This window comes from Myotis daubentonii, chromosome 12 (genome assembly GCF_963259705.1).
Source record: "Myotis daubentonii chromosome 12, mMyoDau2.1, whole genome shotgun sequence".
Taxonomy (NCBI): Eukaryota; Metazoa; Chordata; class Mammalia; order Chiroptera; family Vespertilionidae; genus Myotis; species Myotis daubentonii.
The window spans coordinates 26,243,919-26,261,955 of NC_081851.1; the positions used below are offsets into that span (position 1 = coordinate 26,243,919).

Consider the following 18,037-nt stretch of genomic DNA (forward strand, 5'->3'; position numbering starts at 1 on the left):
CCTCCCAATCGCCCTGCTCTGTGCATGACAGGGGGCGGCACCCCAACTCCCCAATCGGCCCTGCTCTGAGCCTGACCAGGGGCTGCACCTAGGGATTGGGCCTGCCCTCTGCCACCCAGGAGCAGGCCTAAGCTAGCAGGTCGTTATCTCCCGAGGGGTCCCAGACTGTGAGAGGGCACAGGCCGGGCTGAGGGACCCCCCTCCCCCCCGAGTGCACAAATTTTTGTGCACCGGGCCTCTAGTCTATACTAATAAAAGGGTAATATGCTAATTAGACTGGGAGACCTTCCAGACAAAGCCATGGTGGCGGGGGCGAAGGCAGAGGCGGTTAGGAGTGATCAGGCTGGTGTGTGTGGGGGGCTATGGGGGAGGGGGACGACGACAGTTGGGGGCGATCAGGCTGGTAGGGGGTGCAGTTGGGGGCAATCAGGCCGGCAGTGGGGGCAGTTGGGGGCGAGCAGGCCAGCAGTGGGGGACAGTTGAGGGCGATCAGGCCAGCAGGCAGAGTGGTTAGAAGCCAGTGGTCCCGGATTGCGAGAGGGATGTCCGGCTGCTGGTAGTTGGACATCCCCCCAAGGGGTCCCAAATTGGAGAGGGTGCAGGCTGGGCTGAGGGACAACCCCCCTCCCCCCCACATGAATTTTGCACACCAGGCCACTAGTGATTATAATAAAAATAAATACATAAACTCCATGATGAAAAAAATAAAAAAGACTAGAAGTACACCAAAATGTAAACAGTAGTTCTGTTTGAGTGGTGGAATTATGGGTGTTGTTGTTTTGTCCTTTCTGTATTTAACTACGCTATAAAGCATTAGAAAACACAATCACACCAGCCCAACCCAGTCACTATTATCATTTTGGTACATCTCCATTCATTAACACTCTGCGCATGTTTTGTTTTTAAATTTTATATGTATAGAGAGAAACATCGATGTGAGAGAGAAATATCAATAGATTGCCTCCCGCGTGTACCCTGACCAGGGATCAAACCCGCAATCTGGGAGGCAACCCTTTGGTGCATGGGACCATGTTCAACCAACTGAACTACACCAACCAGGGTGTGAATGTTTTTTATTTACATCATTTATAGCCATCATTTTTTAACGAAAAGATTTTTTCAGCTTTACTAAGGTATAATTGACAAATAAAATTGTAGTATCTTTAAAGTGTACAATGTAATGATTTGACATATATATCCACTTAAATATACTTAATGGTATTATGAAATCTTGACTGACCATGTGCTGTTGAGCGGCCTCATCAGGAGGTGGCAAACAGCACTGAAGGAGTGGCAGAGTTAAGTAAAGGCAGGAAAATGAGAGTTATATTTGAAAATGCAGGTATCTTAATTTAAACACCATCATTATTGGTTCCCAGAAGGTGGCAGCATTGTCCAGAGCAAGGAAGGCAAAGTCTCAGATGTCGTCATCCCTGGGCTGTGAGCAAGAGGGCTCCTTGGGGCTGATTCAGGAAAGGCTAACCCTAGCTTGAACCCTAACCATCCCAATAAAAGTTCTTGCTTTTTCTCAGGCCCAGAGTAGAAATGCTGGAACACCCCACGGTGATGGTGACGGATGTTAACCAGACTCACTGTGATGATCATTTTGCAGCATATACAAGTATCGAATCATTGTGCTGTAATCCTGAAACTAATGTAAAGTTTGTATCAGTTATACTGCAATAAAACTTTTTAGTAAAAAGTTAAGAAAATGCAGATAACAACAATAAGAACAACAAGTCCTTGTGTTGTATCTACTATGTACAGGCAGTGTTCTAGGTCTTGTGACTGCACTAGAAAATCTCGTCTACTTTAGACAAAAACACCTGTCCTAAAGGTACTTAGATCCTAATTGAAGAGACAAGACAATAAACCAACGAAATAATATCTATATATGTAAAAGCCCAGCAACCAGAACGGTGGAATGACAAGAGGCTATGATGCTCACTGCAGCAGCCAACCAGCCTGATCCAGGCCCTGGTCAGCCCTCCCTGCCCCTGGCCTGGCCCCCGATTGGCTCCCCCCCCCCCATTGGCTCCCAACACCCTGATTGGGGGCGGGGCCGGCTGGCCAACTGCCCTCGGCCCCTCCCCCCTGCCGGCATTATTAATTACAAAGGTAGAAAGTAACTCCACAGTGGGAAACATGGCAGACACCCCCTGAACCAAAGGAGCAAGGTGGGTATCACCAGGACTGGACAAACGGACCCCGTGGGCCCGCCCCGCGATGCACTCGGGACACAACCTCAGCGCAGGAGTGTTCTTGCCAAACACACATAGCCTGAACCTGACCACAGGAAATATCAGACAAACCCAAACAGAGGGGCATTTTAAAAAAGTGTCAGGGTCAGGTCAGGCAAGACGGAGGCTAAGGAACTCACTAAAGCAAAGGAGACGGAAGAGGCACGACCACTCAGTGTGATGTGTGGTCGCGGACTGAACTCCAGAAAATAACTGCCTGGCTGTAACAAATACTGTGATGATGGGACATTCACCCAAACTGGGACATCTACTGTGAGTTAGATAATAATATGGAATGTCAATTTCTCGATTTTGATAACTGTGCTGTGGTTGCTGTGGTGTCATAGGAAATACATATAAAGGGGCACAACGTCTCCAACTTACTCTCAAATTGTTTTTAAAAAATTCCATGTGTGGCCCGGCCGGTGTGGCTCAGTGGTTGAGCATTGACCTATGAACCAAGAGGTCACAGTTCGATTCCTGGTCAGGGCACATGCCTAGGTTGTGGGCTTGATCCCCAGTGTGGGGGGTGCAGGAGGCAGCCAATCAGTGATTCTCTCTCATCATTGATGTTTCTCTCTCTCTCTCTCCCTTCCTCTCTAAAATCAATAAAATATATATGTTTAAATTTGTTTCCAAATAAAAAAAATAATACTGCCCTGGCTGGTGTGGCTTAGTTGGTTGGGCATCGTCTCATGCACTGAGGAGTCTTGGGTTTGATTCCTGGTCAGGGCACATACCCAGGTTGCAGGTTTGATCCCTGGTTGGGGTCTGTACAGGAGGCAGCCGATTGATGTTTTTATCTCACATCGATGTTTCTGTTTCTTTCTCTCTCTCTCCCTCTCTCTGTCTCTCTAAAATCAATAAAAATATATTAAAAAAAGAAATTTGGCCATTTGATGAAAGTGATTTAAAAAAAGTTAATACTGTATAATAAGAACTGAAATCAGTACTGGAGGCAGAGCAGAGCAGTAACTGGCCATGTGACGAGTTTTGGATGTTTTTCTAGTCTACACAGGTAGGCTGCTAAGACGATGGAGAAACTACAATTCTAAAGTGTTTCTGCTTGAGAACTGGCATGCTAGGCGGTCAGGCTGCTCAGCTCAGCGGCGGTGCAGCGAGAGAGCTGCTCTCTAGCAGGAGGTTTCCAGGCCCTGGCTCCACACTGCTCCTGGGACAGGAAGCGCAGCGCCGTGGAGTGGCCCTCTGCCTATGCTGGCGCAGGCGCTCGCTCTCATTAAAGGAAGCACGCGGTCATCCCAGCGGACAGTTACAAGTGCACGTGCACACGGAGACAAGATGGAAACGCTGTGCAACCAAACGTGCGTTGTGGGGTTTTAGACGTCTGCTTCTGTGTACTCTGGCATCTTCCCAAGTGTTCTACACAGTGCATGCACCATTTCATGGTTTAAAAAAGAAGTAATTTAAAAAAATCTTGACTGAGAAGAGGGATTGGACACAGGGGTGGAGAGGGGCTTCAGAAGAGGTGCACCAGCCCATTTATCCTTCTAGTCATTCAACAAACGCTCCGGGAGCAGCTCCTCTGCACCAGGCATGGCGACAGGTGGTGGGCGAAACAAACGTGAAGGGACAGCTGGGATCCGATCTTGGAGTTGGTTATAGTCTGGAAGTGTGTCTATTTGTTTTGCAAGGCTGGGCGGAGAGCTCCCGGGAGAGTGGAGGAAAAGACGGGGCTGGTGAGGGGTTACCTAGGAAATATCACTGTTACTTAATTAGCTGCTTTTTTTTTTTGGCTTTGTTATGTATTTTTATTGATTTCAGAGAGGAACGGAGAGGGAGAGAGAGAGAGAGATAGGAACATCAAGGATGAGGGAGAATCATTGATCGGCTGCCTCTTGCACGCCCCAAACTGGGGATCGAGCCCACAACCTGGGCATGTGCCCCGACCAGGAATTGAACCGTGACCTCCTGGTTCATAGGTCGACGCTCAACCACTGCGCCACGCAGTCAGGCCTGTTGCTTAGCTTTTATAGCTTTTTAGAAGGCATACAACCCTAGTCGCAATGAACCCCATCCCCACACCGGCCCAGTTACGACTTGTTTCAACACATCTCCGAGAGGTAGCTTCGACCTGACGCACTGACTCTCTCCAGGTATTCATCGCCCTTCTCCTCAGGCAAAACTCATCGTGGAATGTTTTGCTCATGATTCTGTAATAAATTTCGTAATCAAATATTTTCATTTTTCTAATAAAAAAACTCCATGACTACGTCAGCAACCTCGAGTCCTGGCTCTGCCTCCAGCCTAGAGAGTGCGCAGGAGTAAACCGGGGTCATCTCGCAACTCCCTCCCCTTCTGCCTTTGATTTGCAGTCAGGGCCCCTGAGAATCTCCAGCGGAGCTCATGAAACTAAGATACCAGCCTGGCCTGGAGCGGCTCAGTGGCTGAGTGTCGACCTGTGAACCAGGAGGTCATGGTTCAGTTCCTGGTCAGGGCACATGCCTGGGTTGCAGGCTCAATCCCTGGTGTGGCGGGTGCAAGAGGCAGCTGATCAATGATTCTCTCTCATCATTGATGTGTCTCTCCCTCTCTCCTCTCTCCAAAACCAGTAAGATATATTAAAACAAACAAACAAAACAACTAAGATATGAGCCCCATCCCAGACAATGAAATCATATTCTTGAAAGAGTAGATATTAAATACCATAGGCTCATTATCTCTATTACCTTTGCAATCCATGCAACTAATTCAGGACCTCATCACCTCTTAGTCTGCTAATTAAATGGTATTTTAATTGTCTTTCCCTCTCTTAATAACAACCATGGTGGTAAGCTAACAGTTACTGAGGGCTTACTTCGTGTTAGGCACAATTGTAAACTCATTTTTGCACAACTCTAAGGCCAAATCCTTTTCTGAATCCCATCTTATAAATGAGGAAACCAAGGTAAAGAGAGGTGAGGTAATCTGCCTGAAGCTGCACAAATAAAGGTGGAGCAGGGATTCCAACTCACTGTTTCACATACCCGCCACGCACACACCCGTGTAACTCAGGCTTTGCTTCTACAAATGCATGTAGCTCAAGTGGGAATGGGATGTTCGGATTCGAAAACTGAAAATGGTGTTCTTTCTCCAACTGGTAGAACTTCAAGTTAACGGTAAGCTTTTCTCCCATAAATGTTCTTTAAGCTTTTGAAGCCTGTTTCTGTTTTTTCATATCAGAATACAGAGAATAATTGTGGATGAAAAGGGGCCACGTGCTAACCTGACAAGCTCAGGGAAGGCCTGTGTGGTGGCCTTGCAAACCCAGATACTTAAAATAACCATAGAGGGTGGTCTGAAATGAAACTTTTTAACTAAAAGCAGTTTATGGCAGGTAGTCATGTCCTAGGCTAGAATCTCCCTGTCTGCTGTCTTTTGCATCCACGGTAACGTACTTTTGGGATGTCAGGGTAACTGCCCCTTTCCTGGACCCCTCAGGGCACAACCAATGCACGAGGGCAGATACTGTGAATCCCCTCGTTGCTATTTTTATCATGTCAGTTGTTGACTATTAACTATCCTGTACTCAACTATGTAAAAGGTGTATGTGTCTATCATTTTACTTTTTATCCAATCCCAGGTTTCCCTGCTTTGCTTTCTCCCGCCTCCCTAATCTACCACCAATGAATTTCATGTAACCAACGTAAGTCTTCTCTCTTTTTTAAAAAATATATTTTATTGATTTTTTACAGAGAAGAAGGGAGAGAGATAGAGAGTTAGAAACATCGATGAGAGAGAAACATCGATCAGCTGCCTCCTGCACATCTCCTACTGGGGATGTGCCCGCAACCCAGGTACATGCCCTTGACCAGAATCGAACCCGGGACCCTTCAGTCCGCAGGCCGACGCTCTATCCACTGAGCCAAACCGGTTTCGGCAAGTCTTCTCTTTTGATTCTAATGTATGAAATAAGGTGCAAAGCTGCCCGTCTCTGGAGCATTATCTCAGTCCATTGAGATTTTGCTTCTTGGCATTGTTGACAGTTTGGCTCAAATAAACTCACAAAAATTTTCCACAGGTTTAAATGTTTCTTATGTTGACACACGACACAGTTTACCAGAAAATTATCCATTTTGCTATCTACAGTGACTTTATCAACTGTCCATGCTTTCCTCTTGCCCAGCGCAGTGCAGTGCTGAGTGAGGATCTGCAGAGCACACATCTGCAATGGCTGATGTTTGCTTGGCAGCAGTCATGGGTACTGAACCTTGCTGAGAGTTTAGGGTCTGTGTGTGTGTGTATATACATATACATATATATGTATATGTATATATATGTATATATATGTAATATATGCTTAAACATAGGTTTATTGATTTCAGAGAGGAAGGGAGAGGGAGAGAGATAAAAACATTGATGAGAGAGAGTCATTGATTGGCTGCCTCCTGCACGCCCCCCACTGGGGATTGAGCCTGTAACCCAGGCATGTGTCCTGACCAGAAATTGAGCCATGCATGACCTTCTGGCTCATAGGTCGACACTCAAGCACTGAGCCATGCCGGTCCAGCAGGACTTCACATATTTTTGTGTCACACTAAGGTAAGTGAGGATGAGCAGCTGATTTACTGAGGAAAAGCGTCTAGAAAGAAAATGGAAGCTTAGAGAGGAAAACAGATGACACTCGGATCATAGAAAGCAGAGGGTTGTGGATACTGTCAGGTGTCACCCGTGTTGAGAAAAAGCAGGGAAATGACCGGATTTAGCGCTTCCATGGCAGCTGGGAAGCTGAGCCAGGCTGCAGTGGACTGCACAAGGCACGGTGCAGGGATGGAGGGGCAGGTCTAACTCCTGTGTGAAAAGCCGGACAGGAAACTGGGAGGGAAACGGGTTCATGCGCACAGGCAGAGGAGGGCTGGACACAGGCTTCACAGTTTATTTTTCCGAGATGGGCTGGTCTGTGCAACAGGAAGGATGGGAATATCGGAGTGCACGTGCTGGCTTTAAAGGGAACTCACTTCCTCTAGAAGTGGATGGAGGTTTTAGACCGTGTGCAGAGACAGTGTGTGGAGGGAAGAGCAGAGACAGTGGGCTGGAGGGGCCACAGGATGGGTGGGGCCTGCAGAGATCTGAAACAGCGAGAGCTGCAGGGAGGGGACAGCCAGGTTTAGGGTGGATGCGGGAGGCTGTGACCTCCACCGCGACAGACTGCGCCACCAGAGGGCGCCTGGACCTCGCGCTCTGCCATCCGAAATAGGAATCTGGAGGGGCGGCCACCGGGGCCTGTTCCTGGGAAGCTTGGTCAGTGGGCCGCTCATTCTCAGTGACCGGCCCCGGACGGCTGGTCCTGCCACTCACTGCTGCTCAAAGACACGTCTCTCCAGCTGTCCCCCCACAGATGGCTGTGACAGTCATCTGAGAGCTGCACATGGCGCTGCTTCTCAGCTACCAAGGGCCTGCTCCTGTGAGGGCTCAGGATGACCGCGAATCAGAAGCGCTCACGGCACCGTTATTTCTCTCTCTATGTATCTCCTCCTCCTCCTCCTCCTCACTGGACTCGAAGCTCATAATGAAAAAGTACTATCAGGATGCCATCATGTCCTGAATGCGATGAAATAATGTACGTGGGACCTGCTTTAAAACAACCCAGTGTGGTGGGACAGGGAGTGTGGGCGAAGGGAAGACGTGAAATTTTCCATAATGAAGTTCAAAAAAACATCAAGCGTTCCGAGTCTCCCTGTCAATGGACAGGCCGTGCCAGCTGGGCTTGCTTCTGGCTGCACCTGCTACGATTCCGAGACTCGCTGTACAGTGGGTAACACCCGTTAGCTTGTGGGGGGCACAGTCCTCAGGCAAGGGCGGCTCTTACGAAGAGTCCAGGGACGGGGAACGCAAGGTTCTAGGATCATCTTGCTTTGTTTTGTTTTGTTAATCCTCACCCAAGGGTCTTTTCTCCATTGATTTTCAGAGAGTGGAAGGGAGGGGGGAGACAGGAAGAGAGCAACATGGATGCGAGAGGGACACATCACTCGTCCAGACGGGGATGGAGCCTACAACCAAGGTATGTGTCCTTGACCAGAATCGAAGCCAACGCGCTATCCACTGAGCAAAACCGGCTAGGCCAGCCGTGGGCAAACTATGGCCCGCGGGCCGGATCCAGCACGTTTGAAATGAATAAAACTAAAAAAAAAAAAGGCCGTACCCTTTTATGTAATGGTGTTTACTTTGAATTTATATTAGTTCACACAAACACTCCATCCATGCTTTTGTTCCGGCCCTCTGGTCCAGTTTAAGAACCCATTGTGGCCCTCGAGTCAAAAAGTTTGCCCACCCCTGGGTTAGGGCCAGGATCTGTGGAGAGCAGCTACAGCATTTGGACAGGTTCAAGCCTCATACTAATGAGAGGGCACGATCCTCTCGTGGCAGAGCCACGTGCAAGTCCCAGCACAGCTCTAGCCAAAGGCCATAGTTGTAAGCTTGACCTTATGGTCCGAACCTGTGGTCGCAGGAGGCTGAGTGATGTGGGCTTGATAGAGTTCAGGTGCATGTAACCGAGTAGATTCGAAACCCGCGAGAACATTGTAAACATCTTAACCGTGCCCTTACTTTGCCTCGTGGAATCTGGCCATAAAATAAAGTCTCGGCTTGCAGGCCGTGGCGCTGTCTCTCCGTCAGAGAGAGCAGCGTCCCACCTAGCCCCAGCTTTATTCTCTTGTCTGTCTCCTTTAATCCTGCACCGCCCTTCCTCAGGTTCACCCCTGTCGTGCTGAGGGTCACCACTTATTTGGCACAAGGATCATCTCTTACTTGCTTTCACTTTCAGTCCGTGGCAAGTGCTGAGGAGGGGAGACCTGCTTGGGCCCCAAGCTCTGGCCCCCAGGACCATCCCGACCACCCTCTGCAGCCCGAGTAGCCACAGGGCTTGGCAGAAGAGCCCCGGCTGCCTGCGGGGATTCCCTTGGCACGCGCCTCACTCATTCTTTCCTAGAACATCCCGCACAGAAGAGCCCCTTCCGCTGCGCCTCGGCTCCGAGGGGGCAGCAGCGGCTGAATGAGCTGCGACAGAGGGAGGCAGACACCATTTCTGGGCAGCGGGCTCCAGAGGCAGCAGAGAAGGGCCAGGGTTCCCAGCCAGGGTGGGACGGCCTTTCCAATCACACACCATCCCAGGAGGGGTGTGTGTGTGCGCTGAGGTGGGAGGGGGGGGGAAGTGCAGCCCCGACAGCTCAGGGACCCACACACTGGAGGCAACACCAGACCCAGCAGCTTCAGCAGCCGGAGGGGAAGCAGTGACCGCCGAGGAGAGCGCTTTAAGGAGAAACAGACTTACCAAGTGTGCTGGGGACGGTGACCTGGTGTCCTTGACGGTGGCACTGGAGGGGACATCGAGGAGGGGCCATTTCATCTGCAGGTACTGAAAGGAGACAGAAAACAGAAGCGGCTGGTGAGAGCAGGCCCCGGCGCCCCGCGAGAGCAGAGCGGCTCCGTGGCTGGGCCACTGGCGAATCAGAGACGTGATGCATCTTCACCACACGCTCCTTACTGTCCGAATGGGCATCACAAGGCAGGGCACACATGTACAGTCACCACCGCCACCCACAGCCCCGTCACTTTGGGGAACACACAACCCTACAAGCAGCCGAAGTAATCAGAGCCTGTCGGTGAGGGCCAGGTCCTGCCTGCTGTAGTCCTGGGGCAAGCAGGGCTCCAGACGGCGATCCCACCCCTTCCTGTCCGTGTCTTTCAGCATCACACACAACGCTTCCTACGACATAGCCTCTTCAGAAGAATCTGGTGAATGGATGGATGGACGGATGGATGGATGGATGGACGGATGGATGGACGGATGGACGGATGGACGGATGGATGAATGAAAACCATCTGCCTGACACTCACGGGCACATGGGCAATATCGGTTCATACTCAGGGTGCTGAACTTTTTATTTATGAATTTTTAATTTATTGATTTTAGAGAGGGAGGGAGAGAGAAACATCGATTTGTTGTTCCACCTATTTAGGCATTCATTGGTTGCTTCTCGTATGTGCCCTGACTGGGGATCAAACCCGTAACCTTGTTGTATCGGGATGACACTCTAACCAACTGAACTTCCTGGCCAGGGCTCAAGTGCTGATCTTTACATCATTATACTGTTTCTCAGCCCCGAAAAGGTTATGCGATATACACCCTGTCGTCTCCTGCAGTACTGTATTGTAGAAGTCCAAACCAAATACAGTGAACCCTTGATTTTGTGGACAATTTAACAGATTTCGGATTTAATGGACAAAATTTCTGGTCTGTATGTTATATGTGAAAATTAACATCCTGTTAATTTTAAAGTGCTTTTAACTAAGCTTTGTTTATAATTAAACAGATTATTTTTTATTAATTCACTGTCATTTAAAGAAAATTTTAGCAAATAGACCATATGTCGGAAAAGACACTGTAGTAATTTCGCCAACATAAGTATTACATATCAACAGCTATAGTCTACACATTTAAACCCGAGTCACCGCTCCTAAACAGCATTCGGCAAATAACCAGCCCGTGATCACACCACATCGAGTGTGGTAATTGGTTCTGTTGTGAGTTGTGTGACTTTCTGCAGCAGTTTTTTCTTTTTTAAGTATATTTTTATTGACTTCAGAGAGGAAGGGAGAAGGAGAGAGAGAGAGATAGAAACACCAATGATGAGAGAATCATCGATTGGCTGCCTCCTGCACACCCCACCCTGGGGATCCAGCCCACAACCCGGGCCTGTGCCCTAACCAGGGATCAAACCGTGACCTCCTGGTTCGTAGGTCGACGCTCACCCAGAGCCACGCCAGCCGGGCTCCTGCGGCAGTTTGAATGGCTAGCCCACGTCCCCACGTGCGCTAAGCCACGCCCCAGCCGTGTGCATCTGTTTGCTCTTGGTGATTGATGGATGCACGCATTTACTAGACCTATTCAGTATAAATTTAAAATTACTTAATACATATAGAAAACTTTTCTGTGAAAGTAGACTTTTTATACATCATTTAAATAACACAAATGTGTCTACATAAGTAAAAACAGGCAAACTAACCAGTTTGCCAATTTTTTAACATACGCATTCTCAAAACCTACTTGATTTTATAAGACTTTCAGCTTTAACAGATACCAACCCCCCCACCCCCATGCCCTAATTAGTTCGTTCTAGCGAGGTTTTACTGTAATAAATCTAGCGAGGTTTCTCTCTCTCTCGCTCTCTCTCTCTCTCTCTCTCTCTCTCTCTCTCTCTCTCTCCAGATGAAACGCTTCTCCTTGACCTGGCATGGCACAGTCTCTGGGAAGCGCCAGCGCAGGGGCAGTGAGGGCCTGGGAGAGGCGCCTGCTCTGGGCTCGGGCTGAGCGCTTGCGGGTGCAGGTTCTCGCTCCGCCAGTGTAGGCGGTGTGACCCAGACAAGCGTCCTAACGGAGCCTCAGTTCCTGGCTGTAGGCAAGGCTACAGTCATTCACCTTCCCGGTTGTGGGGGGGATTAGGGACAATGTGAAGGATTACGCACGGTGCTCTGCATGTGGGAGACGTGGGACAATGGCAGCAGTAATTTTCATGCGCAAACCATCAGTCTCGGCCAGGAGCCAGAGCACATGTTGTCTTCGCGTCAGCACTGACAGGGCGCTCCTGGGCGGCCGACCCGCGCCGAGGCGGCCGCGCCGGGGCTACTCCGAGAATTAAATCTCGCGTAGGAAATGGTGGCTCCAGGAAGAGGCTCCCAGAGACAAAGCAGTCTTTGACTCATCCTCGCCCTCATCGCACAATTCCAGGAAGAGAGTCAGGACTTGGCCTGGGCTGTGCCCGGGCTGAGGGGAGGACCCGAGGCCCTTTGCTTTTCATCGACCACAAAGACTGGCAGCGGGCAGGGGCTGGGCTTTCAGAAGGGTGTCCACGGGGGAGGTTAACAGCCCAAGGACACATGTACCCCGGGCAGGAGCGGTGCAGACAGTGGGGGGAGGGGGGGAGGGGCAGGCAGGCCCGGCCGCAGGAGACCTGGGGGTGAGAAGGAAAGAGCGCATTGGGGGCCCCATAAATAAGGACAGTCTTTCCACTGGGTCCTCCGGCCTCATGGCACGTGCCCTCCACACACACCGGCGCCATCAGTTAAAACCCATTTCCTCGGCGGATGACACCTGTGGGGCGCGGGCCGCTTCAGGGCACCTGATACACATAACGGAGGTGTCTGCAGCGACCCTGCCATGCCAGGTCCAATGACGGTCCAAATTTTCAGAGGAGCTGATGGAGGTAAATACAGGGCAAATGGCTCACCCACCCTCACGCTGAGAGCTGGAGCTGGAGCAGAGGTCTCCTGACTTCACATCCCACACTTTTCACTACAGCACAAGCCGGAAAGCTGTTCAAAACAACAACTTATTGAACACCCAGCCCCACCCCCAGACTTTTCTTTGCTCTGGTGGTTTTGGTTTTGTTTTTTGAATTTTACGGGGGGTGGGGGGGGGGAGGGAGAGAGGGAAAGAGAAAGAGAGATTAGTTCCCTCCCAATGTACCCCGACCAGGGATCGAACCTTCCACCGTTTGGTGTAGAGGATGACGCTCCAACCAGCTGAGCCACCAGCAGAGTTGGTGGGCTTCTCTCTCTCCTTTTGTGCCTGGCACAGGGCTGCCCCCCGAAGCTGAAGGGACGCACACACATCGGTGCTCTCCTATAGGGACACACGAGCGGCCAGAGCTCACACGTGAGTGCTACACATCACACTCATTTCTCTAGGAGCGACAACGACAATATTTGTTTTTAAAAACTGAATGACCATCACAAATATCAGGGGCTAACGCGGTGGCCCCAACCCCTGCTCCCCCCAAGACACAGCAGAAGGCTCCCAGAATCCATCAACTCTACCAGCACCTGGTCCCCTACTGAGAGCCCTAAAGACACGCTGAACACCCTTCCTTCTCACTGGCTCCCAAAGGATGCTCCTGATCGTGTGTGTGTGTGTGTGTGTGTGTGTGTGTGTGTGTGTGTGTGTAGGGGGCAGGCGTGAAGGAGCCGCCTGAACCTGGTTTGGGACAATGCTGGAGTGTTGGAGTGTCAGGCATAGAGGCTTGCAGGATCCTAACGCAGGGTTTCTCAACCTTGGCACTAGGGACATTTTGGGCTGGACAAGTCCTTGCTGTGGGTGGGGGCTGTCCCCTGCATTGTAGGGTGCTCAGCAGCATCCCCAGCCTTTACCTACCAAATGCCAGTAGCCCCCACTCTCCTGCCCGCGTGTGATAACCAAAGATGCCTCCAGACTCTGCCGGATGCCTCCTGGAGGGGCAAAACCGCCCCGTGAAAACCTACTCATCAGGTTGAGGAGCTCGTACCGAACAGACTGTGTGTTGCATGACGACGGTCTGTCGGCCTTGGTCCTGGGGCCTTCAAGGTACGAACATATAACAACACACACAGCACTCGCTGTAACGCCAACAGCTACCGCTTTTGGTTACTTATCATTTGCTTGCGTTTCACCTGCCTACCAAGATGAGGAGAATTCCGGTGGGAGGAGGAGACCGCACTGGCCTCTTCTCTCGTCAGGTCCACTCTCACTCATTCTATTTTTTAAAATTTTATTAAAGTTATTGGGGTGAGGCTGGTTAATAAAACTGTACAGGTTTCAAGTGAACCATCTATCACATATCACCTGCACGTTGCACTTGTGTTCACTCACTGACTTTAACCGAGACCTGGAAGCTGGAAGGTGGTGGAAACCTCCAGCCCTGCCCACCACTGAGGCCAGGCCCTTGCAGGTCCGCTGGGCAGGTGGGGACAGGCGGTTCTGGGAGGCTGCACATCTGGCCCAGGACCCTCCTGTTCCAGCCCATCCTGGGGCTGGGTGTGCGTGTGCGCGTGCAGAGAGGGGTGCATTCTGGGAGGCAGGTAAATGGAAGGCTGTCACTGCCCTCTTTGTACTTTTGTTGTTGTCGTTAATCCTCACCCAGGGGTATTTTCCCATTGATTTTTAGAGAGTGGAGGGGAGGGGGAGAGAGAGAGACACATCAGTTGGTTCCCTCCCGCACAGGCCCGACCAGGGCCGGGAATCAAGCCTACAACCAAGGTATGCGACTTTGACAGGAATCGAACTCAGGACCCTTCAGTGCATGGGCCAATGCTCTATCCACTGAGCAAAACTGGCTAGGGCCCCCTTTATGCTCTTCTGCCTTGTTAAAATTTCGAAACAAGCGAAGGTGGTAGTATTGGGATGGGGGAGGGGAGAGATACCTATAAAAATGCTGGCGCCCCCTGTAGCTTAGCCATGGAATTACAGTTCTGAGGGAAAGAAGTACTTATTCTAAAGCAAGCATGTCAAACTCGTGGCCCACGGGCCACAAATGGCCCACAACGGATATTTTTGTGGCCCAGCCAATATAACAGTATGTAAGAAACATTTTAATAAAAACCTCATAACTTAATTTTTACAATATCTTGTTATACATAATTATTAATAACAAACTACAACGTTCGCTAATGACTGATTACTATAATCATGTTGCATTCATTTCCCTTACACACCTTCCACGCAGGCGCACCAGTGGGAGCGCACTGACCACCAGGGGGCAGCTCCTGTGTTGAGCGTCTGCCCCCTAGTGGTCAGTGCACATCATAGCGACCCGTCGTTCTGCCATTAGGGTCAATTTGCATATTAGCCTTTTATTATATAGGATAAGGGGTGCTGCTCCTCTTTTAATGTTCTGGGTCCCTTTCGGTGTCTCGGGCCCTTGCCCAGGGCCCTCCTGGGGTGACCCTGGGCCAGGCAGGCTGCTCCTGTGGGACTCGGGCCCAGGCCAGGGTCCCTCTGAAGGGAGCTGCCTGGGAGCCAGAGCCCTCATCCTGCAGGGAGGCGGAGACCGGGTCCTTCAGAACTCCCTGCTTAGCAGGGAGGCCGTGCAGATTAATTGCAGCTGTGCCCTGGAATTTCCCCAACATACAAGTCTTCATGATGTAAAACAGCTGGGAGGAAATCCCAGCATGCCCTGTACAGAGGCAGAACTGCCAATGAGCTACGGGGATTAACCCTCCGCCTCCCAGGAGGTAGGGTCAGCCCCTCCCCCAGCCGGTTTGGTGTGGACTGGGCTGTGGGTGAAGACGCCCACGTCCTCCCCATTCACAGGCTCTCACAGGACCCCCGTCAAGCAGGGCCGAGGAGGGAGGGAGCAAGGCTCCGTGTGACAATCAACTGCAGTAGTGCCAGACGGGGAGGGCGGCAGGGGAAGCAAAGAAACAAGTCATCCCCAAAGCTTCCCAGGTAAGAACCCCGCCCCTCAGAATCCGTTTGCTGCCTCCTGGTGGGAGGGGCAGGCCTGGTGCAGAAAGAAAGGGCCCTCTTCTCTCCTTGTCCAGTCTTTCCCGCCTCTCTGGCCCCCAGTGGTACACAGGCCCTGGGGCCCCTCTCTGTAATAAAGGGAGGCCCTCCCAGACCCCCTCTAAGGAAACCATGGGGCACGCAGCCATCCAGGAGAGCAGGCTAGAAACCTAACCTCGCAGACAGACACCACCACCACACAGGCATGAGGACATGTGCAAGATGCTCTCCACTTCCTTTTAATTTTTTCAAAATATGTTTTTATTAATTTCAGAAAGGAAGGGAGAGGGAGAGAGATAGAAACATCAATGATGAGAATCATTGATCAGCTGCCTCCTGCATGCCCCCCACTGGGGATCAAGCCCGCAACCCAGGCATGTGCCCTTGACTGAAATCAAACCCACGACCCCTCAGTCCACAGGCCGACGCTCTATCCACTGAGCCAAGCCGGCTAGGGCTCCACTTCCTTTTAAAGGCAATTTTTAACACCGAGAGTCGTACTATATATTAATGACAAAGTGAACAAACGACCAGTTTCTCCTTACCCTCCTTTTGCCACAACTGTGGACAAAACCCTTTCTCACCAAGACTACTGCATTGGTTTCCCAAACTCTGCAAGAGTTCGGATTTCTAAAAACCATCCCATCAGATCTCTTCCCTGCTTAACATGCTCCCCTTGACCCAGCAGCCAGCCAAGAGGTCGCTGGTTCGACTGCTGGTCAGGCACATGCCTGGGGTTGAAGGCTTGATCCCCAGGAGGGGGTGTGGGGGCACTCAGGAGGCAGCTGATCCATGTTTCTCTCTCTCCCCCTTCCTCTCTCTGTAAAAGAATATTTTAAAAAAATGCTTCCCTGGCTGGCTGCTGGGTCAAGGGGTGCTCACCAGTGATTGGCACAACCTACCCTTCAGGTTCAACCCTCCCAGCTCCCCACCCCGACACCAGCTGCACTCACGTTCTTACAACTGAAGGAACCCCGGCCTCGTGCGGCCTTTACTGGTGGGAAAGTTTAATTCCTCCTTCAAAACCCAGTGCCGAGGCCACCTTCCCGGACAAACTTCTCCGCTCCCCCCGGGGTCAGCCACTCTCTCCTCCACCACAGCTGTGCTGGGTGTCGCCATGGCACTCAGCACGAGGTGCTGTGACCCATTTGCACACGGTCTGTCCTCTGGACTGTAAGCTCCTCGGGGTCACGTCTGCACCGCCAATTCCGCACCCAGAAGCCAACACTCACGATGTGCCCCACCTGGAGGTGAGTCCCCGTTTTCACATCCGTAACACCGACTGCCCAGCCCGTGCCTGGGGCCTTCGGAGATGTGCAGCGCGAGCCACCGGCTCTCACACTCACGGGCTTAGTCGTGCCAAGACGCTGCGAACGCAGCCTGGGGGGGGGGGAGGGGGGGAGGGGCCTCCACCCTGCCGGTTCCGGAGGCCTGTTTAAGATCCTCGGCCTTCTGTCAAAATGGACACGCGTTGATTTAAATGTGAAAATAGACCAACACCGAGCAGCCAATTCATCGGTGAGGAGACAGAAAGGCTTTCCCGAGTGGGAACCAGAGCTTAGCTCTCAGGGGCCGCCGAAGGAGAGAAAGTGAAAGTCTTAGGACTGGTCCCCGACATGATGGATCAGACCGAGTACCAGGAGCAAATGCATAGAGCACGAGGTTTCCACCCACCCCCACCCCTCCCGTCCCCCTGGCGGCGAGCTGTTCCTGCAGGGGCTTAGTTTGCGGCTCTCAGTCCCCACACTCAGAGGCAGAGGCTGGGTTCCCTCTTGAGGTTTGGATGACGGGGAGCTGTTAGAAATGGACCTGCTCAGTAAGCCCATCATTCCCTAAAACAAGCTACTTTTCAATTTAATACGACACATCTTTTTCCTTGGAAGAGTTATTCGGAGCCACATTTTTTGTCGTGTTTTAAACCGAGGTGACTTTTTCTCTCGGCACCGGCCACAGCACTGAGTCCCTGGCGGCAGGGGACTCCAAATGAATTTCGTGACTGAACAGTAAACTGAGGAAGAAGAGGGGCTGGTTAGGCCTCCGTTTCCTCCTCTTTCCCCCAGGAATTCCTTCTTTCCTGGATGGCCTCAAAGTAGTCTCTTCTCCTCTCGTTTCAGAGAACCTGCCAACGTTGCCTACTAAAGGTCTGCTTTTAACATTGGCTTCCCCAAGGCCACTGTCGAGTGGTGGAAGGACAGCGCACGGAGGCAGGAGACCAGGGCTCCAGGCTCTGGGCTCGATCATTTCACCTTTAAAATGGGGACATTTTGCCCGGCCATGGTGGCTCAGTGGTTGAGCATCGACCTGTGGACCAGGAGGTCACGGTTCGATTCCCGGTCAGGACACACGCCCAGGTTGCAGGCTTGATCCCCAGTGGGGGGTGTGCAGGAGGCAGCAGATTAATGGTTCTCTCTCATCATGGACGTTTCTCTCTCTCCCCCTCTCCCTTTCTCTTGAAATCAACATGAATAAATAAATAATAAAATGGGGACATCTTACTTCATCGGCCTGGAGGCAGGGACCTGGACCAGGTGGCCTCCTGGGTGAG

The 18,037-nt window shown here is 51.2% G+C and overlaps 1 protein-coding gene across 2 annotated transcripts in view; it reads right to left on the minus strand.

Annotated features, from left to right (window-relative positions):
* The window catches only part of TCF7L1 (transcription factor 7 like 1), a 158,981-nt gene that overhangs the window by 10,264 nt on the left and 130,680 nt on the right, over nucleotides 1-18,037 (minus strand). For both annotated transcript variants that reach the window (XM_059659292.1, XM_059659293.1), the window contains exon 4: nucleotides 9,508-9,591. In XM_059659292.1, the coding sequence (XP_059515275.1) occupies nucleotides 9,508-9,591 (84 nt within the window). The remainder of the gene's footprint in view (nucleotides 1-9,507; nucleotides 9,592-18,037) is intronic.